This window comes from Scyliorhinus torazame, chromosome 2 (genome assembly GCF_047496885.1).
Source record: "Scyliorhinus torazame isolate Kashiwa2021f chromosome 2, sScyTor2.1, whole genome shotgun sequence".
Taxonomy (NCBI): domain Eukaryota; kingdom Metazoa; phylum Chordata; class Chondrichthyes; order Carcharhiniformes; family Scyliorhinidae; genus Scyliorhinus; species Scyliorhinus torazame.
The window spans coordinates 36,837,320-36,860,257 of NC_092708.1; the positions used below are offsets into that span (position 1 = coordinate 36,837,320).

At 45.0% G+C, this 22,938-nt stretch overlaps 1 protein-coding gene across 2 annotated transcripts in view; it reads right to left on the minus strand.

The window, feature by feature from the left end:
* Nucleotides 1-18,501, minus strand: part of LOC140387064 (contactin-associated protein-like 5) — a 1,365,877-nt gene extending 1,347,376 nt beyond the window's left edge. The window contains exon 1 of one of the 2 annotated variants that reach the window (XM_072470084.1): nucleotides 17,794-18,501. In XM_072470084.1, coding sequence (XP_072326185.1) covers nucleotides 17,794-17,884 — 91 coding nt within the window. In that variant the 5' untranslated portion in view covers nucleotides 17,885-18,501. The remainder of the gene's footprint in view (nucleotides 1-17,793) is intronic. The other variant, XM_072470077.1, reaches the window with a different exon arrangement.
* Nucleotides 18,502-22,938: the final 4,437 nt, after the last annotated feature.

The window sequence follows — 22,938 nt, forward strand, 5'->3', positions numbered from 1 at the left end:
CTGACTATCCCTGATCATATTATTCCTATCTAGATGATTATAAATCTTGTCTCTTATAATCCCCTCCAAGACTTTACCCACTACAGACGTGAGGCTCACCGGTCTATAGTTGCCGGGGTTGTCTCTGCTCCCCTTTTTGAACAAAGGGACCACATTTGCTATCCTCCAGTCCTCTGGCACTATTCCTGTAGCCAATCATGACATAAAAATCAAAGCCAAATGTCCAGCAATCTCTTCCCTGGCCTCCCAGAGAATCCAAGGATAAATCCCATCAGGCCCCGGGGACTTATCTATTTTCAGCCTGTCCAGAATTGCCAACACCTCTTCCCTACGTACCTCAATGCCATCTATTCTAATAGCCTGGGTCTCAGCATTCTCCTCCACAACATTCTCCTTTTCCTGAGTGAATACTGATGAAAAATATTCATTTAGTATCTCGCCTATCTCTTCAGACTCCAGAAGCCGGAGTTGATGGGGGGGCGGGCGGGGGGGGGGGGGGGGCGGGGGGTGTTATTGTGGCCTTCGGCGCTCTGAATGCCCGGCGGAGAATTCAGGTATCTCGCCTATCTCTTCAGACTCCACACACAACTTCCCATCCCTATCCTTGACTGGTCCTACTCTTTCCCTAGTCATTCGCTTATTCCTGACATACCTATAGAAAGCTTTTGGGTTTTCCTTGATCCTACCTGCCAAATACTTCTCATGTCCCCTCCTTGCTCGTCTTAGCTCTCTCTTTAGATCCTTCCTCGCTACCTTGTAACTATCCATCGCCCCAACTGAAACTTCACACCTCATCTTCATATAGGCCTCCTTTTTCCTCTTAACAAGAGATTCCACTTCTTTGGTAAACCACGGTTCCCTCGCTCTACGCCTTCCTCCCTGTCTGACCGGTACATACTTATCAAGAACACGCAGTAGCTGATCCTTGAACAAGCTCCACTTATCCAGTGTGCCCAACACTTGCAGCCTACTTCTCCACCCTATCCCCCCAAGTCACGTCTAATGGCATCATAATTGCCCTTCCCCCAGCTATAACTCTTGCCCTGCGGTGTATACTTATCCCTTTCCATCATTAACGTAAACGTCACAGAATTGTGGTCACTGTCCCCAAAGTGCTCTCCTACCTCCAAATCCAACACCTGGCCTGGTTCATTACCCAAAACCAAATCCAACGTAGCCTCGCCTCTTGTTGGCCTGTCAACATATTGTGTCAGGAAACCCTCCTGCACACACTGTACAAAAAACGACCCATCTAATGTACTCGAACTATATCTTTTCCAGTCAATATTTGGAAAGTTAAAGTCTCCCATAATAACTACCCTGTTACTTTCGCTCTTATCCAGGATCATCCTCGCCATCCTTTCCTCTACATCCTTAGAACTATTTGGAGGCCTATAGAAAACTCCCAACAGGGTGACCTCTCCTTTCTTGTTTCTAACCTCAGCCCATACTACCTCGGAAGATGAGTCCCCATCTAGCATCCTCTCCGCCACCGTAATACTGCTCTTGACTAGCTGCGCCACACCTCCCCCTCTTTTGCCTCCTTCTCTAAGCTTACTAAAACACCTAAACCCCGGAACCTGCAACATCCATTCCTGTCCCTGCTCTATCCATGTCTCCGAAATGGCCACAACATCGAAGTCCCAGGTACCAACCCATGCTGCCAGTTCCCCTACCTTATTTCGTATACTCCTGGCATTGAAGTAGACACACTTCAAACCACCTACCTGAACACTGGCCCCCTCCTGCGACGTCAAATCTGTGCTCCTGACCTCTATACTCTCATTCTCCCTTACCCTAAAACTACAATCCAGGTTCCCATGCCCCTGCTGCATTAGTTTAAACGCCCCCAAAGAGCACTAACAAATCTCCCCCCCAGGATATTTGTGCCCCTCAGGTTCAGACGTAGACCATCCTGTCTGTCGAGGTCCCATCTTCCCCAGAAAGAGCCCCAGTTATCCAGAAATCTGAATCCCTCCCGCCTGCACCATCCCTGTAGCCACGTGTTTAATTGCTCTCTTTCCCTATTCCTCATCTCACTATCATGTGGCACGGGCAACAACCCAGAGATAACATCTCTGTTTGTTCTAGTTCTGAGCTTCCATCCTAGCTCCCTGAAAGCCTGCCTGATATCCTTGTCCCCTTTCCTACCTATGTCGTTAGTGACAATGTGGACCACGACTTGGGGCTGCTCCCCCTCCCCCTTAAGTACCCGGAAAACACGATCCGAGACATCACGTACCCTTGCACCTGGGAGGCAACATACCAAACGTGAGTCTCTCACGCTCCCACAAAATCTCCTATCTGTGCCCCTGACTATCGAGTCCCCAATTAGTAATGCTGTGCTCCTCTCCCCCCTTCCCTTCTGAGCAACAGGGACAGACTCCGTGCCAGAGGCCCGTACCCCATGGTTTACCCCTGGTAATTCCCCCCCCCCCCCCACAAGTATCCAAAGCGGTATACTTGTTTCTCAGGGGAACGACCGCAGGGGATCCCTCCACTGACTGCTTCTTCCCAGTCCCTCTTACAGTTACCCATCTATCTCCAATCTTTGGTGTAACTAATTCCCTAAAGCTGCTATCTATGACCCCCTCTGCCTCCCGAATGATCCGAAGTTCTTCCAACTCCAGCTCCAGTTCCCTAACTCGGTCTTGGAGGAGCTGGAGATGGCAGCACTTCCTGCAGGTAAAATCAGCAGGGACACTAACGGCATCCCTCACCTCAAACATCCTGCAGGAGGAACATTACACTCCCTTCCCTGCCATCCCTCTCACTTTCTACCAAGATCTGGCTAACAACTAAATTAAATTTAAAAAAAAAATAATAATAATAATAGGAGTAGAATTAGGCCACTCGGCCCATCAACTCTGCTCCGTCATTCAATCATGGCTGATACTTTTCTCATCCCCATTCTCCTGCCCCCTCCCCAAAACCCATGTACCCACTATTAATCAAGAACCTATCTATCTCTGTCTTAAAGACACTCAGTGAATTGGCCTCCACAGCCTTCTGCGGCAAAGAGTTCCACAGTTTCACCACTCTCTGGCTGAAGAAATTCCTCCTCATCTCTGTTTTAAAGGATGGTCCCTTTAGTCTGAGATTGTGTCCTCTGGTTCTAGTTTTTCCGACAAGTTTAAACATCTTCTCCACGTCCACTCTATCCAGGCCTTGCAGTATCCTGTAAGTTTCAATACCATCCCCCCCTCATCCTTCTAAACTCCAACGAGAACAGACCCAGAGTCCTCAACCGTTCCTCATACGACAAGCCAGAGATCATTCTTGTGAACTTCTTCTGGGCCCTTTCCAAGGCCAGCACATCCTTCCTTAGATACAGGGCACAAAACTGCTCACAATACTCCAAATGTGGTCTGACCAGAGCCTTATACAGCTTCAGAAATACATCATAAATAAAAGCAAATTACTGCGGATGCTGGAATCTGAAAGAGTCATCGGACTCGAAACGTTAGCTCTTTTCTCTCCCTATAGATGCTGAGATTTTCCAGCATTTTCTCTTCAGAAATACATCCCTGGCCTTGTATTCTAGCCCTCTTGACACAATTGCTAACATCGCATTTGCTTTCCTAACTTCCACAGTACCTTCTACAGTGAACAAGAATGCAGGCAGGCTGAGCAGAGCGATGGGCAAGGTCGACAGTGTGTTCACAACCCTCCGAACCGGAGGACATTTGCACCTATTTAAGGAAATGCGCAAGGTAAATGTAAAAATGGAGGGCTTTCCAATTGATCCTTCCAGCTCTGGAAGCTGTTTCAACCACCATTCAGCATCCAGCCTCTTGCACGAAGGATGGAAACTAAGTTAGACCACTGCCTTCAGAAAAGGAGCAAAGAATATTGGTTGGGAGATGGAGGAAGATAAATGAGTTCAACATTTTCCATCCAGAGCTTCACCAGACTGTAATGGATATTTAGACCGACAATGGCGTTCCTGGGAGAAGGTAATTGTCACGTATAATGTATGTTTTCAACACACTTGAGTACTACTGTTTCAGTGAGATCAGTAACCTCTCATCTTCCTTATCTAATTGCTGGAATTATTGTCATGCATATTATGTGCGGGTGGAACAAGAGGTGGCATTTTACATCATGTCATTAATGATAAAGCTCAGGCTTGTGTTACCTTAATCTTTATTGAAAGCAATGTGTTAGAAAGTATGAAATGCCAAGCATCATCCTTATATTTTCTGACTACATTTATTTGAAACTCAGAATTTCAGAGAGTCGCAGAATGCCTACAGTGCAGAAGGAGGCCATTCAGCCCATCAAGTCTGCACCGACCCTCTGAAAGAGCACCCGACCGAGGCCCATTGCCCTTGATTATCCCTTTAATTCCATAACCCCACCTAGCCTTTGGACACTAAGGGGCAATTTAGCATGGTCAATTACCTAACCTGCGCATCTTTGGACTGTGGGAGGAAATCGGAGCACCCGGAGGAAATCCACAGAGAAACGGGGAGAAAGTGCAAAATCCACACAATCACCCGAGATCGGGATTGAACACAGGTCCCTGGCGCTGTGAGGCATCAGTGCCAACCATTGTGACACATACTGGTTGATTGGCAATAAGGTGGAGATTGAGCAGACACAAAGGTTGTTTCCCCTGGCCGGGTAATATAGAACACGGGGGCACAGTCTCAAGATAAGGAGTCATTTAGGACTGAGGTGAGGAGAAATATTTTCACTTAGGGTTATGAACCTTTGGAATTCTCAACCCCAGAGGGTTATGGATGCTCCATTACTGAATATACTTAAGACTGAGATAGATAGATAGAATTTTAGTCTCTAAGAGGATCAAATGATACTTGGGAACAGGTGGTAAGGTACAGTTAAGGTTGATGATTAGCCATGACCACATTGAATGGTGGACAGCTTTGAGGGGATGTTAGGCCGGTTCTGCTTCTATTTCTCATGTTCTTAATGTCTGGAAACTGTCCTTTCCACTCCCATCCATAAGACCATGAGACATAGGAGCAGAATTACGCCATTCGGCCCATCGAGTCTGCTCCGCCATTCAATCATGGCTGATATGTTTCTCATCCCCATTCTCCTGGCTTCTCTCCGTAACCTCTGATCCTACCCCATCCCACTGGCTATTGGGAGAATATGGGAGAAGTGACACGAGGTAAATTATTCCTTTGGAGAGTCAGCGCAGACACGACAGGCCGAATGGCCTCCTTCTGTACTGTGACCATTCTGTGACATGGATACACTCTTTTTCCGTCCAAACTGATATTCATCTCTTGTTGGTTGCGCTCATAGCAGAAACAAACAGCACTTTGTTTTCACATGTGTATTGAGCAATCAGGATCAAAGGTGAATGAATGGAGCTAAAATGCAGCTCACTCATCATCCAGGTGGATTAGGCTAAATGGCCTCCTCTTGTTCCTATGTCTTTATTTCTGATCTGTACTCACCATATCCAAAAATGGAAGGATTTCTACATGGAAGACTATTATAATACACATAGGGCACGCAAGCTAGAAAAAGGGGGAGAATAATCAGAAGCACAGAGCATCTGGGTAGAATGGCCTGTTTATGTGCTGTGTCATGTGAGGGTCCCATTAAGCAAAGTGTGTTTATCAAATAGCTGCAGTGATGTCATTGTGTGGGTGGAGCTTTAGCTGTGTTTTTCTGGCTTTTTACTTTTGGTTTGAGCTGGAAGCTGTTTTTGGCTCTGAGTTTCAGTTTCATTTTCAGTTGGGGAGCTGCATTCAAACCAAGGAGAGGTTTAGGTCTCTCTGTCTGCATGCTAAAGAATGTTTCCAGATCACTTGATCATTTCAAAGTAATACCTGTTTCTGTAAGGAATGCAAACCTTTGTTAAAAAGGGTTTTTGACTTGTGGATGTTGTTGGGAAAGTTATTAAGGGTTACCTATAGAGTATTGTATCTGTGGGGATTATCAGTGTTGGTAGTTGATAAGATGTTTACTGTGTGTTTATAAAATGTTATCTGGATTCACAGAATAAACATTGTTTTTGTTTAAATGTACTTTAGATCTCTGCTGCATCGCACCTGTAAAGTGGGCCCTTGTGCTCCCCATAACCAAAAGCTTTGAAAAGTTGTGGGTCAGATTAACTCCATGATATACTTTGGTGTTCTCTAAACCCTGACCCATAATAGCTGTGAATTATACCGAATTGTGAAAGTTCTCTGTAGTCACACAACATTTACTGATAGAAACTTAGCTTTGATATATTGTCTAACTCCAACCGTTCAATTTGGATTCAGAGATCTGGGGTTGATTCTCCGTTTGGGAGACTAAGTCCCCTCGCCGAGGTGAAAACAGTGGTGTTTTACGCCAGGAAAACTGGCACAAAGTGACCACCGATTCCCTGCTCCGGGGGGACTAGCAGGGAGGCGGCGTAGAGCTCTCAGCTCTAGCTGCCGATACGGCCCGGAGCATTGTCGGGTCCTTGGCGCATATGCGCACGGCGGCAGCCTGCAGTGGCCGAGCCATGCTTCATGGTGGACACAGCCTCCGGACCGTAAAAATAGTCCCCCCTTTGGCCGCTCGAGCACCCCGGACCGCCACCCCCACAGTGCCCCACGCCCCAATTGAAGCCCCCCCTGCCCGCGGATCAGCCCTTCCCCGACTGTGGCGGCGCTGGACTGAGTCCGCAGCTGCCACGCTGAGTTCACGATAGGTGAGACCACATGTGTTCCACACCGTCAGGAACTTGACCCGTGGGGGAACGGAGCATAGCTTGGCGGGCCTGAGGCCATAGATAAGGCATGTGGCATACTCCTAGAGTACGTCGCTTTTCAGGGGGGGGGGGGGGGGGGGAGCATCGCGAAAGTGGCACCGACCCCGATTTGGGCATCATCAGAGATGCTCTGCCCCGTCGCCGAACACGATTTTGGCGTTGGGGATCGGAGAATCCAGCCCGTGATATATAACCCGTTTGATCGATGCAAAGGAAAAAAAGATTTGGAATATTATGTAATCCATAGATTATATGATGCTCTCCTCCACCTGAGTCTCTGAGATGAATTTAGTACATCTGACTGAACCCAAGGAATCAACAACAGCCCATACTCAGACAGCAACAATTTGACCTTGAAAAGATCGCATGACATTTCATCACATGATATCTGATCATGACATTCGCCTGCGCTTTGCAATTGATGTTGTATTTACCTTCTGAAGTTCGACCGCAAACCCTTGCAGTCGATCTTCCTATCACTTTTGCCAGAAATCACGATTGATTGTTGACCATTCAGCATGTTCCTACCCTAGCTACACTGAGGTTTGGATCAAAAACTTTTCAAAAATAGTCAGCCAAATATGTTAATCGACCTGATGAAACCTTAAACATCAGAAGACATGGTTGGAATCTTCTCACCTTGGTCCCTGACAAATGGTGTGGCTGTTTTAGGCTCAAGAACCCTACTCTATGCAGTGGGCTAGACAGCTGGTTTGTGATGCAGAGCGAGGCCAACAGCCCGGGTTCAATTCCCATACCGGCTGAGGTTATTCATGAAAGCCCCGCCTTTTTATCTTTGCCCCTCGTCTGAGGTATGGTGCCCCTCAGGTTAAATCACCACCAGCCTATGGTCCTCTGGGACTGTGACAACAATTATTCTTACTATGATTTATGCACCCATAGTTGCATTCTCCCAGAGCAGCAACCTGACCAATCTGTGAGGGCGGACAGGAGGACTTGTCTCAAGCAACAATGAAGGAATCCTATTCAGAGAGAGACCTGGGCAGGACTCTCAATGGCATCAGTGTTTGCAGCAAACAGCGCAGTGTGAAGACCTTCCCCCTATTTCCCATCACTGGGCATATTGATGTCCCCTGTGATGTCAAGGGCAGGCTCCACTTCACCTCTGTAATTCCCTGTTCAGGCCAAGGCTGTAATGAAGTCTAGAAACAAGTGACCCTGAAAACATTCACAGAAGTCCTGGCTGCCTGTGTGTGTCCCATCCAGCTAGTTACATTCCCCACTCAGCCCATGGGCCCAATTTCTCTGCCTCTGCACTTACTTTTGAATTGTAAAATCTCTTTCTTGTCTTGGGGAAAAAAACCCAAATAATTTATCCTTCTGCAACTTTTAAGATTGATAGAAATATTAAATTGAAAATCATAATGCCGCTCTTTGGCTCCCAATAGGAAAATGCAAAAGATGTGATTGAATTTACCATCTCAGGAAAAGCGACTTCTGCGGCTGCGCGTCGGTAACAGTAGATAGGGTATATTCTCTTGCGCAGTGCATTCTGGGCACAAATCCCTCCATTATCCCTCTCGACTGTGGTACACATCCTATTTAGATCAAACGGGGAGAATCACGCATGGGACGGAGAAATGTGGCTTACGAAGGTAAAAGAATAATGAATTACAGACTGAAATCCCGGGCTCCAGCACAGCCGCAAACCAATATGTGTTTAATTTATATATATATATATATGAAACCATGCATGGTGCAACAACAGACTCTCCCGGTCCCACTTTGGTAAACCTAAGAAAAAGTTTCACGTTAGAATAGATTTTTAAATAATAAAATGGTGTTTCTCAATCGATAAAATCAAATTAATTTTAACTATGAATTCACTGGCTTCACTGCAAGCCAGTCCCTGAAGTACAAGGGATTAAATCACACAGGTGGGATGCTGATTTGTTACTTTATTTACTTTATTTTCTTTTTCCCGATGTGGTTGTATGAAATATCAGCATGTTTTACTGAAATGTCCGCCAGAGTGGAGTTGCAGGAAGTGCTCAAGAAAGCTGCCGTCTCCAGTTTGACCTGTACCTGGTCATATAACACTATTCGTGGGATATTTAGAATCATGGAATCCCGACAGTGCAGAAGAAGGAGGCCATTCGGCCCATCGAGTATGCACCCGCCCTCCGAAAGAGCATGCTACCCAGGCCCACATGACATTTGACAGCGTGGCATTTGTCCATTGTTTGCAAATGTATTTGCCTGAGCTGAGTGCAACGTTTCCTCTGAGCTGCAGGGAAGCGGGTCCATTATGGTATAGCATCAGGGGCTGAACAGCCAACCAACCATTCCTTCACAATGTGCGAGTACTCATCCGTACAGAAATCTTCAATGTACCCTGCAGTGTAACAACAGGTTAGGCACAACTTAAAAAAGAGAAACATTGGTTGACTGCCTGTGTAGCAAGTTCCAAACAAAATATTTAACATGAAAATAAAAGCAACATGACTGCGGATACTGGAATCTGAAACAAAAACAGAAAATACTGGACAATTGCAGCAGGTCTGACAACATCTGTGGAGAGAGAAGGGAGCTAACGTTAGACTTGAAACGTCAGCGCCCTTCTCTCTCCACACATGCTGTTAGACCTGCTGAGATTTTCCAGTATTTTCTGTTTTTGTTGTTGAAATTATTTAACATTTTGCTCTGGACTGAAACGAATAACGTGTTGATAAATCAACCAGAGAACATTAATAGGCGGGTGTGAGCATCCTAATATTTGAGTCAAAACTTCTGCACAGTTTCTGCGTTGGGAAACACGCAGCACATTGTACTGATTTGGCGAAAATGATCATGAATGTAGGAAATTTCTAAATGATGGGTTTGTACGTTGTTTTGACATTTTGTAATAGACAGAAAGTCATAAAACAGTAAACAAAACAAACCCCAAACCAAAGCTCAATCACTCCACTCAAGCCCAGCTTCGGAGGGAGGGCGGGGGGTGAGAGTGACTCCTATGGGAGAAGGACCAATGCGGCTTGACGGCAAACATAAAACACTTAACTACATAATATTTACAGCGAGCTTCACAATATTATCTACACCCTCGTCTAGTTTTCTGTTTCTCCCACCCAGTAGTTTATCTACCCGATGTTTACATGCCTTTCTCACCCTCCTCACCGCCTGTATGTGTCTCCCTCCCAGGCGATGGTTCCCCACCTTCCCGAGAGCTCCCCCTCCACCCTAAGATGGTGTGTGTTCCTCCCTGTGTGTTCCTCCCTCCCTCTCCCAGTTTTGTGTTGCTTTCTCAGGACTCGCGGACTTCCTGCTACATTTTTCTCGGTTCTTGGATAGTGGGGGAGCAGCAGGGGTCCCGACAAAGAGGCTGACGGCAAGCAGCCCCCAGCCAGCGTTCCGTGTATGTGCAGATCATGTTCCCGAGTCACCAGCGCCAGCTCTCCAGAAATCAAGCACCCATTTGTGTAGGCTCCCGTCCAAAGTAGCTTTGGGAACCCGATCTGGAGCCTTGAATATCCCTTCACTGCCGTGAACTCTTAAAAGCCAAAAGCTGCTGTTAAATTCAGCAAGACCGAGGTTTATTATATATATATATCATATCTTATATATAGGGGCTGGTTTAGCACAGTGGGCTAAACAGCTGGCTTGTAATGCAGAACAAGACCAGCAGCGCGGGTTAAATTCCCGTACCGAGCTCCCTGAACAGGTGCTGGAATGTGGTAACTATGAAAACCCTTTCACAGTAACTTCATTGAAGCCCCCGCCCGGCTATCTGGAAAAATTTCGGTGCCAATGTGCAACAGATTATTGGAACAAAACGTTCCCTGCAGACCCAATTTTCCAGGCATAGGTGCATCTTTTTCACCACCGTCATTATGCTATGATAAAAAACACAATGGAAGCAATCCATTGAAACATTAATTTTTTTTTCAAAAGGGAATAGTTGTAGATGAAAGAGTTAAGCGAGTAAATTCTGGTGCCTTGCTCTGTGCACCTTGGAACCAGAACTAATGCTTCAAACTGCACAATATCGCACACACGCATCTTATTTATATACATCAGTATATAAGAGCTATAGGCTGCACATATCTGATATAAAATAGAGCAGCTTATCTCTATATGCGTGATTGAAATTGTTCAATGATCACTCTGCAACAAACCTTTGAAGTCTTGCTAGTTATCTTTTAACTTGCAACATCAGAGAGGCAGAATGTCAACTGCCATACATTAACAATGCCTGCAAGCCTCCTTCTCCAACCTTACACGCGTTTTAACTTATACCTTCTACAGTTGGCGCGATGAAATAAAAGGAAGGATTAAAGCGAAAATGGAAACTTCAAAATGTAGTGAAATCCAAGTGAGTAATTCAACGGAATCTTCCCGTGCGATTTAGACTTTACATGTCGTTCTGATTTGAGCTTCGTGTGTCCATTTTGCATTGCCCGAAGTCTAGCTTTGCAGTAATCAGAAATTTCCGATATAACTCGAACGCAAATGGCAACTGCTGGGATTTGGATGTCAACTTTTTTTAAATATAAATTTAGAGTACCCATTTCTTTTTTTTTTCAATTAAGGGGCAATTTGAGCGTGGTCAATAACGGGGATAATGTGTAAACTTCACACCGAGTTTGGATGTCAACTTTTGTTTGGAATCTAATATTTGTGTGTATTTTTTTGTTTCCTCAGGTTTCTGCTGTGTGATGGGTAGAGTGCAATGAGAATTTCAAAGTTTTTTTAAAAAGTTCACACGAGATTGTATTTTGGTGGTGACCACCAGCATGGTTAGTTTTTCAGTGAAGGAAGGACTATTTTCACTCTATGAACCCCAAAATCCAGAATCTCGAAATCCTTGTTGCCAAAATTAGGGTAAATACTTAATGGCTTGGATTTTCTGGTGGTAATGACAGCAAAATTGACGGCAGCGTCTGGAGTCTGCATGTGTGTGGCTGAAGAGTGAAATGCAGAAGCTGCTGTCAGCAATACAACATTTCTCCATAGGGGGTGTCATTGAGGTCCCCTCTCCCTCATCCCGTCCTCCAGGCATCAAGCAATTGGTAATCACTGAACTGGTGAAAACGTTCACTCTACTCTCCTGTTCTCAAAACAGAAATATAAACTTGGAAAAGTATATCACATTGAATAAGGTGTAACTGGGTGTTCAATGGCATGCCTTAATAATTATTGTTAAACAATCTCATTGTTATTTAAAGCATCATTTATTTTTGTTGAATGCCAAATTTCTTTATTATAACAATACATTCCACATTTTTAAAACAATACATTTTTAAAAAGTTTATGATATTTTAGTTTCTACCTTAAACTCACTTGTGCCCCTATCAATTGTGTTACTACCTGTTCAGTGTCTTCCAAACCTCAGGCTTCCCTATTACTGTAACCCACGGCATTTCTACTGTCACCTCAAGTTCCCAAACTCTGCACCTCACTCTGGTGGTCTTGATCAAGGACCCTCTCACGACTTTCTTTTTGAATCATCTATCCTTCAGCCATCTAGGGTCTAGGGTCTACAGTTCCCTCCCTAAACCCACCCATTTTGCTACCACCCTCTCTTACAAAGTGCTCTTTGGAACCCACTTCTACAATCAAGCTTTTGGCCTCCCTCTTATTTTGTCTCAGCCATTTTATCCACTTACTCTTTTATGAAGCACCCTTAGATGTGTTCCTACTGAATAAACATTGTATAAATACAGGTTTTGGTTAGCAAGTTTAAAATTCTCATCAAGAATTCTCATCCATACCATTTGGCCCATTGAGTCTGCACTGACCCTTCGAAGGAGTACTCTACCCATTTACACTCCCCTGTCCACCCCGTCCTATCCCTGTAACCCAGAACCTAATCTACACATCATTGGACATTAAGTGGCAATTAGAATGCCAATCCACCTAACCTGTACATCTTTGGACTGTGGAAGGAAAACGGAGCACGCGCAGGTCATCCACACAGACACGGGGAGAAAGTGCAAACTGCACAAAGAACCCGGGTCCCTGGCACTGAGGCAGCAGTGCCAGCATGCCCCATGCCCACCCATCTGACTCTCCATGGCCATTATGCCCTTGTGAACCCCCGCCTTCATTGCTGACATGCCTTTCCCAAAACACCCCCTCTTCACCATTCTCATGGCCTCCTGCTCACTCTTTACCTTCTTCTGAAACTTTGCGTTCCTCAGGAAGAAGTTCCTTCGAACCCTCCCAGTGGTTCCTTAACGTCAATCACCCTGGCTACAATCCTAATGCCCGAAATGACACTTATACCTAACTCAAATACGCCATTCTCAACAGTTCCAAAGTTTTAACTGTGCTCTATCCAGACAAGAACACGGCATTGGTTACGTCACTATGTGATCACCTCCCCCCATCTGTTGTCTCCATCATTATCACAATGTTTGCTGCCACACCCTTACATTGGCAGATTGATGCTTAATACTTTGTCCAGTATACAGTCTGCAAAATCAATATCATCCTCCATAGTTTTATCAATACCTCCATGTCTCTAGCCACAATTCCATCAACTACCCCAGCAAGTACCTCAGGCTGAGTTAAGAGCTAGTGATCCATAGAATTTACAGTGTAGAAGGAGGCCATTTGGCCCATCGAGTCTGCACCAGCTCTTGGAAAGAGCACCCTACCCAAGGTCAACACCTCCACCCTATCCCCATAATCCAATAACCCCACCCAACACTAAGGGCAATTTTGGACACTAAAGGGTAATTTATCAAGGCCAATCCACCTAACCTGCACATCTTTGGACTGTGGGAGGAAACCAGAGCACCCGAAGGCAACCCACACACACACGGGGAGGATGTGCAGACTCCGCACTGACAGTGACCCAAGCCAGAATCGAACCTGGGACCCTGGAGCTGTGAAGCAATTATGCTATCCACAATGCTATCATGGATCCATAGCATCCCGTTCAACATCAAGCTCTACTTCCTTGCCCCGATCCTCTTCATTGCCAAAATTACTTCATGGCATTTAACCTTCACTTGTTTTAGGCTTTACTTTTCTCAGTAGCCTCTCCATCTCACCCTTCCACACATTTTCATTCAAGCATTTGCAGTTTATGTCATATCGATATGGAATTCCACTCTCAGATCGCCTCTGTCCTCTTTAAGCTCCACTAGTTCCTTATGGCCAATTAGTGATTTCAAAATTCTAATTCTTGCAAATCTCACAATGACCTCATGTCACACTTAATTTTTGATCTCCTCCTGACTTGCATTCATATTCCTCACAATTCCTATGCTCCCCCACAGGAAACCGCAATGCTCCTGCTTTTACAAGTATCTCTCTCTCTTCAGTTCCCTGTACTTTCATATGCCCCCACCCACCATGCCTCCACTTTCAAAAGCCTCCTCGACAACGGTTCTTTCAGTTTCTCTCACTTTTCTGTCCATTGATTTTCCCTTTGCTCATTTTCATAACATATTTTTCCTCTTTATTGTAAAAAGCTCAAGTTGTCTTCCTGCATCTGAGAAATTATATTGAGGAAGCAGGAACATAAAGAATAGGGACCACTTAAGCCAAATGCCTTGTTTCATGCAGTAAAATCAATGAGCAGTGCTACATTAATCCAAATCATTGTTGTTTTATTAAAAAGGAAATAGTTAATAACCCAATAATACTGTCCATGTAGCCCGCGGCGTGGTAGCACAATGGTTAGCACTGTTGCTTCACACGCCAGGGTCTTAGGTTCGATTCCCAGCTTGGGTCACTGTCGGTGCGGAGTCTGCACATTCTCCCTGTGTCTGTGCGGGTTTCCTCCGGTTCTCCGGTTTCCTGCCACAAGTCCCGAAAGACGTGCTGTCGGTGAAGTGGACATTCTGAATTCTCCCTCTGTGTACCCAAAAAGGCACGAGTGTGATGACGAGGGGATTCTCATAGTAACCTCATTGCAGAGTTAATGCATGCCTACTTGTGACAATAATAAAGGTGATTATTATTATAGCCCAAGAACTCTTGACACCACCCTGTCAGTCACGGAGTAGACCTATGGGGCACAAGTTGATGAACACAGTGCTGTGTGGATGAGAAACCAAGAGCCTGTGAGCCAACTGTGTACAAGGTTCATCAAGGTACTGCACTAAGGTCACATTATCTGCCTGTAACTCTCACAACATTAAGAAGTTGAAATGATGTCAGTTGTAATTATTAACCTACAATGCTTTGGCTTTAATTGTGCAGATTAATTCAGGTCTCTCACACTGGTTTAGCTTAATAACATACCCAGGCCGACCCTTAATTAAGTCTTTATATGTAGAAACATGTTAATAGCAACCTAATTTTGTAGTTTTGTTTATAGTCTCCTATTTCAGTCAACTTTCTTCCTGCTCTCCCCTTTGCATCGTCACACCCTTGCTGAGGTCAGGTGCCAAATGTGACAGACTCCATATCCCAGTATGCAGCCTGCAATGCAAAAGCAAAATACAGCAGATGATGGGAATCTGAAATGAAACAGACAGTGCTGGGAACAAGCAGCTGGTCGGGAAGATTCTGGGCAAAGAGAAAGAGGACGAATTTTTGTTCTGATGAAAGGCCATTGGCCTGAAACATCAGGCAGCACGGCAGCATTGTGGATAGCACAATTGCTTCACAGCTCCAGGGTCCCAGGTTCTATTCTGGCTTGGGTCACTGTCTGTGCAGAGTCTGCACATCCTCCCCGTGTGTGCGTGGGTTTCCTCCGGGTGCTCTGGTTTCCTCCCACAGTCCAATGATGTGCAGGTTAGGTGGATTGGCCAGGATAAATTGCCCTTAGTGTCCAATATTGCCCTTAGTGTTGGGTGGGGTTGCTGGGTTTTGGGGATAGGGTGGAGGTGTTGACATTGGGTGGGGTGCTCTTTCCAGGGGCCAGTGCGGACTGAATGGGCCGAATGGCCTCCTTCCGCACTGTAAATTCTATGTAAATTCTATGTAAATCTCAGTTTCTCTCTCTACGGATAATACCTGACCTGCTGGGCAATTCCAATATTTTCTGTTTTTATTTCAGCTACTCATGAAGTTGTCACAAAACAGTGACTACACGGATGCTTTCAGCAGGGATAGCTAAATATGACCAAGAGTAGGAAATGTGATTTTCCCTCGCCTAAGAATGCTCTTTAATCCAACTCTCATGTCAGCATATATCCATTGAATGAGTAAACATGGAATTCAATCTGAAACCATTCTCCATTCCAGACTGAGCTATCCACTGGTTTAATCGGGTGAGTCCCAATTATTTTTAGAGAATATTGAGAGAGGCAATAACGTTTAATTGCCTGCTGTGAATGTCTATTCTTTCACACAACCCTGCCACCTCTCCACAGAACCCCCATTATGTTGCACATGCACAAATAAGCATTTATATTGACGTAAGCTAGAAGTATTGCCCTCCTTATCAAAACGCTAGTATATTTATGACATGGTTTAACTGTCTCCTTGCCTATTGTTCCACAGACTTGAAAATCTCGTTTATCTTTTATACACATTAAATGCCATCAATTAAAATAAACTATGGTCAAAATGAGTATATACATGGAACATGACCTCAGATGACTTGATGAAAGTATCGTTTGGTTATAAATATTTTGTTCACATGACTGGGTTTTTTCAGTAGCGCTCCAGACTTCAGAAACAATACCACCGTCCACTATCTGAGAGAAAAATACTTTTGTGGCATTCCCCCCGCCTCCCCCCCCCCCCCCCCCCCACACCGCCATTAAATTTGAGTGCAATCGACACACGTAGGAGTAAATTATTGCCACAAAGTCAATAAAATTGGAGTTATGCCTAGAATAAAGATTGCTTTAAAGGGTTCAAGTGGAGCCCAATCGGAATCGGACACTCGAGCTTTGTGAGCACATTTTTCATCAGTGTGCACCCAAGGGGGGTTTACACAGAAGCAAGCGTGGCAGTATAACTGCAGTCTATAAGTGACCAACTGGCTATTGTAATGAATTAAAGATCCTTCAGTCAAGACAATTGTAGCGACCCAGTGGCTAATTAAATGCGGTTGCCTGCAGTTGGGGCTCGTTTTTGTCACATCTATAGAATAATAACTGAGACAAACATTGAGGAATGTTGATGTGCAACGTTTTCCTTGGTGTCTCTTCAACAGAAGGTGAAGATCGGATTATTTAAGGAGGATCATTCAAGTTACGGTGTCAACTGATCATTTAACTTTGTGCATTTCCAGCCCGTCTCTCTCCCCACCCACGCCTCGTACAGACACAGGGCAAGCATAATTTATTGGCCAGACCTCAACGCGTGCACACAGAGCCAGTGCATATTATGGGTAACCTTAATCCTTGTCACTTCCCACGTGGAACCTGAAAATACAGCTCTCACTCACCCACTTTACTGAATGGGAATGGCTGAAGCTTGCACGAATCGAGCTTTTTAAAAAAAATAATAATTTCACAATGTTGGCTGAGCATTTCCAGCGGTGACATGCACTTCCTGCCGATTGGGGTGAAGGACATTGGGAAGTGTTTAAAACGTTAACTATTCGGAACGATGTTTGTTCGACAAAATAGCACCGGCATTTGGAGAGGGGGGCCAGGACGCCAGGGAGCCAGGGCTCACGCACGGCGACGCTTTCTTTGCTCAGCAGCTTCCGGGTCCCCGCAGCAACTCCTCGGCAAAGCATCAACTGTGAGAATAAGTGGCTGCCAGCGTCTCGGTCTGTTCCCATCAGACAGCGGACTGTTTTCAGCACCAGGGACAGTGCCTGGTGATCACATTGCACATTGCACAGACACAACCACCGCAAACGCAGTTTAAGTAGTTGCAGCAAAAGGCAGGATTCGCCCAATAAAAACTTACTGGACTTGGTGCATGTGTGGATAATAGAAACATTAGAACAAACTCGAACGTGGAGTAATTTGCACATATATAGAGCACCACTAATACAACACACTCGTGCACCTCATTTTACACAAATATCATCGTCACTCAGCAGAACACATATTTCCAGGGACATTATCTCACATGTCCTTTCTGTCATTTTGTTTTACAGTGCATGTCTCTCCTCCACTGGACTTGTCTGCAATTCACTTTCTCCGTCTCCTTCCCCCAATAATGAACGGAAAGGGTGTACTTACGGGAAAGGGCAGTTGTCAGGAAGATCCAGAGACTGGCGATGGACAGGGGCAAGGCGAAGATGAAGGGTTTTCTGCCTGTGTGTGAGTCCATGGTTTGAAGCAATTCGATGTGAGGAGTGGGCGAGCTCAGCGCTGGCGCTCTCTTCCTCCACTCTTGACCATGTCAGCGCACATTCTGCGTTGCCGGCTTCCGTGTCCCTCTTTAAAAGCAGCTGTTCCTGTCACTGTCCTGCCACACACGTTTCTCTGCGCCAGCTATTTGGTCCCGGGGAATCCGGACGCAAATAACGGATTGGCGCCACGCGGTTCAATGACATTTACAGGAAATGCCAGAGAGACATCGCAACTCGGCGTCGAAGGGTCACAGGACGAGAGACTGTCCTACAGTATTGAACAACACTGACTACAGAAGGGAGCCTCACCAAAAACAACACTGAGTTCCACTGACTCCAACACTGAGCTACACTGACTCCAACACTAAGTTACACTGACTACAATACTGAAAATGCTGAGTTCCACTGACTACAGTACTGTCAATGCTGAGTTCCACTGACTACAATACTGACAATACTGAGTTCCACGCACTACAACACTGACAATACTGAGTTCCACTCACTACAATACTGACAATACTGAGTTCCACTGACTACAATACTGACAATGCTGAGTTCCACTGACTACAATACTGACAATGCTGAGTTCCACTGACTACAGTACTGACAATGCTGAGTTCCACTGACTACAGTAGTGACACTGCTGAGTTCCACTGACTACAATACTGACAATGCTGAGTTCCACTGACTACAATACTGACAATGCGGAGTTCCACTGACTACAGTAGTGACACTGCTGGGTTCCACTGACTACAATACTGACAATGCTGAGTTCCACTGACTACAATACTGACAATGCTGAGTTGCACTGACTACAGCACTGACAATACTGAGTTCCACTGACTACAATACTGACAATAGTGAGTTCCACTGACTACAATACTGAGAATACTGAGCTCCACTGACTACAATACTGACAATACTGAGTTCCACTGACTGCAGTGCTGACAATGCTGAGTTCCACTGACTACAATACTGACAATACTGAGTTCCACTGACTACAGTACTGACAATGCTGAGTTCCACTGACTACAATGCTGACAATGCTGAGTTCCACTGACTACAATTCTGACAATGCTGAGCTCCACTGCCGACAGTACTGACGATACTGAGTTCCACTGACTGCAGTGCTGACAATACTGAGTTCCACTGACTGCAGTGCTGACAATACTGAGTTCCACTGACTACAATACTGACAATACTGAGCTCCACTGACTACAATACTGACAATACTGAGTTCCACTGACTACAGCACTGACAATACTGAGTTCCACTGACTACAGCACCGACAATACTGAGTTCCTCTGACTACAGCAGTGACAATGTTGAGTTCCACTGACTACAGTACTGACAATACTGAGTTCCACTGACTACAGCACTGACAATGCTGAGTTCCACTGACTACAATACTGACAATACTGAGTTCCACTGACTACAATACTGACAATACTGAGCTCCACTGACTACAATACTGACAATACTGAGTTCCACTGACTACAGCACTGACAATACTGAGTTCCACTGACTACAGCAGTGACAATGTTGAGTTCCACTGACTACAGTACTGACAATACTGAGTTCTACTGACTACAATACTGACAATTCTGAGTTCCACTGACTACAGCAGTGACAATGCTGAGTTCCACGGACTACAGTACTGACTATACTGAGTTCCACTGACTACATTACTGACAATGCTGAGCTCCACTGACTACAATACTGAGTTCCACTGACTACAGCACTGACAATACTGAGTTCCACTGACTACAGCAGTGACAATGTTGAGTTCCACTGACTACAGTACTGACAATACTGAGTTCTACTGACTACAATACTGACAATTCTGAGTTCCACTGACTACAGCAGTGACAATGCTGAGTTCCACGGACTACAGTACTGACTATACTGAGTTCCACTGACTACATTACTGACAATGCTGAGCTCCACTGACTACAATACTGAGTTCCACTGACTACAGTACTGACAATATGCTGAGTTCCACTGACTACAATAATGACAATGCTGAGTTCCACTGACGACAATACTGGCAATGCTGAGTTCCACTGACAACAATACTGTCAATACTGAGTTCCAGTGACTACAATACTGACAATGCTGAGTTGCACTGACTACAGCACTGATAATGCTGAGTTCCACTGACTAGAGTACTGACACTGCGGAGTTCCACTGACTACAATACTGACAATACTGAGTTCCACTGACTGCACTGCTGACAATGCTGAGTTCCACTGACTACAATTCTGACAATGCTGAGCTCCACTGACTACAGTACTGACAATACTGAGTTCCACTGACTGCAGTGCTGACAATACTGAGTTCCACTGACTGCAGTGCTGACAATACTGAGTTCCACTGACTACAATACTGACAATACTGAGCTCCACTGACTACAATACTGACAATACTGAGTTCCACTGACTACAGCACTGACAATACTGAGTTCCACTGACTACAGCACTGACAATACTGAGTTCCTCTGACTACAGCAGTGACAATGCTGAGTTCCACTGACTACAGTACTGACAATACTGAGTTCCATTGACTACAATACTGACAATACTGAGCTTCACTGCCTACAATACTGACAATGCTGAGTTCCACTGACTACAATACTGACAATGCGGAGTTCCACTGACTACAGTACTGACAATACTGAGTTCCACTGACCGCAGTGCTGACAATACTGAGTTCCACTGACTACAAGACTGACAATACTGAGCTCCACTGACTACAATACTGACAATGCTGAGTTCCACTGACTACAGTACTGACAATACTGAGTTCCACTGACTACAGTACTGACTATACTGAGTTCCACTGACTACAGCACTGACAATACTGAGTTCCTCTGACTACAGCAGTGACAATGCTGAGTTCCACTGACTACAGTACTGACAATACTGAGTTCCACTGACTACAATACTGACAATACTGAGCTTCACTGCCTACAATACTGACAATGCTGAGTTCCACTGACTACAATACTGACAATGCGGAGTTCCACTGACTACAGTACTGACAATACTGAGTTCCACTGACCGCAGTGCTGACAATACTGTGTTCCACTGACTACAATACTGACAATACTGAGCTCCACTGACTACAATACTGACAATACTGAGTTCCACTGACTACAGCACTGACAATACTGAGTTCCACTGACTACAGCACTGACAATACTGAGTTCCTCTGACTACAGCAGTGACAATGCTGAGTTCCACTGACTACAGTACTGACAATACTGAGTTCCACTGACTACAATACTGACAATACTGAGCTTCACTGCCTACAATACTGACAATGCTGAGTTCCACTGACTACAATACTGACAATGCGGAGTTCCACTGACTACAGTACTGACAATACTGAGTTCCACTGACCGCAGTGCTGACAATACTGAGTTCCACTGACTACAATACTGACAATACTGAGCTCCACTGACTACAATACTGACAATACTGAGTTCCACTGACTACAGCACTGACAATACTGAGTTCCACTGACTACAGCACTGACAATACTGAGTTCCTCTGACTACAGCAGTGACAAAGCTGAGTTCCACTGACTACAGTACTGACAATACTGAGTTCCACTGACTACAATACTGACAATACTGGGTTCCACTGACTACAGTACTGACAATGCTGAGTTCCACTGACTACAATACTGACAATACTGAGCTTCACTGCCTACAATACTGACAATGCTGAGTTCCACTGACTACAATACTGACAATGCGGAGTTCCACTGACTACAGTACTGACAATACTGAGTTCCACTGACCGCAGTGCTGACAATACTGAGTTCCACTGACTACAATACTGACAATACTGAGCTCCACTGACTACAATACTGACAATGCTGAGTTCCACTGACTACAGTACTGACAATACTGAGTTCCACTGCCTACAGCACTGACAATACTGAGTTCCACTGACTACAGTACTGACAATACTGAGTTCCACTGACTACAGCACTGACAATACTGAGTTCCACTGACTACAGCAGTGTCAATGCTGAGTTCCACTGACTACAGTACTGACTATACTGAATTCCACTGACTACATTACTGACAATGCTGAGCTCCACTGACTACAATACTGAGTTCCACTGACTACAATACTGACAATGCTGAGTTCCACTGACTACAGTACTGACAATACTGAGTTCCACTGACTACAGTACTGACTATACTGAGTTCCACTGACTACATTACTGACAATGCTGAGCTCCACTGACTACAATACTGAGTTCCACTGACTACAATACTGACAATGCTGAGTTCCACTGACTACAGTACTGACAATACTGAGTTCCACTGACTACAATACTGACAATGCTGAGTTCTACTGACTACAATACTGACAATGCTGAGTTCAACTGACTACAATACTGACAATGCTGAGTTCCACTGATTGCAGTACTGACAATGCTGAGTTCTACTGACTACAATACTGACAATGCTGAGTTCCACTGACTACAGTACTGACAATGCTGAGTTCTACTGACTACAATACTGACAATGCTGAGTTCTACTGACTACAATACTGACAATGCTGAGTTCTACTGACTACAATACTGACAATACTGAGTTCCACTGACTACAGTACTGACAATATGCTGAGTTCCACTGACTACAATAATGACAATGCTGAGTTCCACTGACGACAATACTGGCAATGCTGAGTTCCACTGACAACAATACTGTCAATACTGAGTTCCACTGACTACAATACTGACAATGCTGAGTTGCACTGACTACAGCACTGATAATGCTGAGTTCCACTGACTAGAGTACTGACACTGCGGAGTTCCACTGACTACAATACTGACAATACTGAGTTCCACTGACTGCACTGCTGACAATGCTGAGTTCCACTGACTACAATTCTGACAATGCTGAGCTCCACTGACTACAGTACTGACAATACTGAGTTCCACTGACTGCAGTGCTGACAATACTGAGTTCCACTGACTGCAGTGCTGACAATACTGAGTTCCACTGACTACA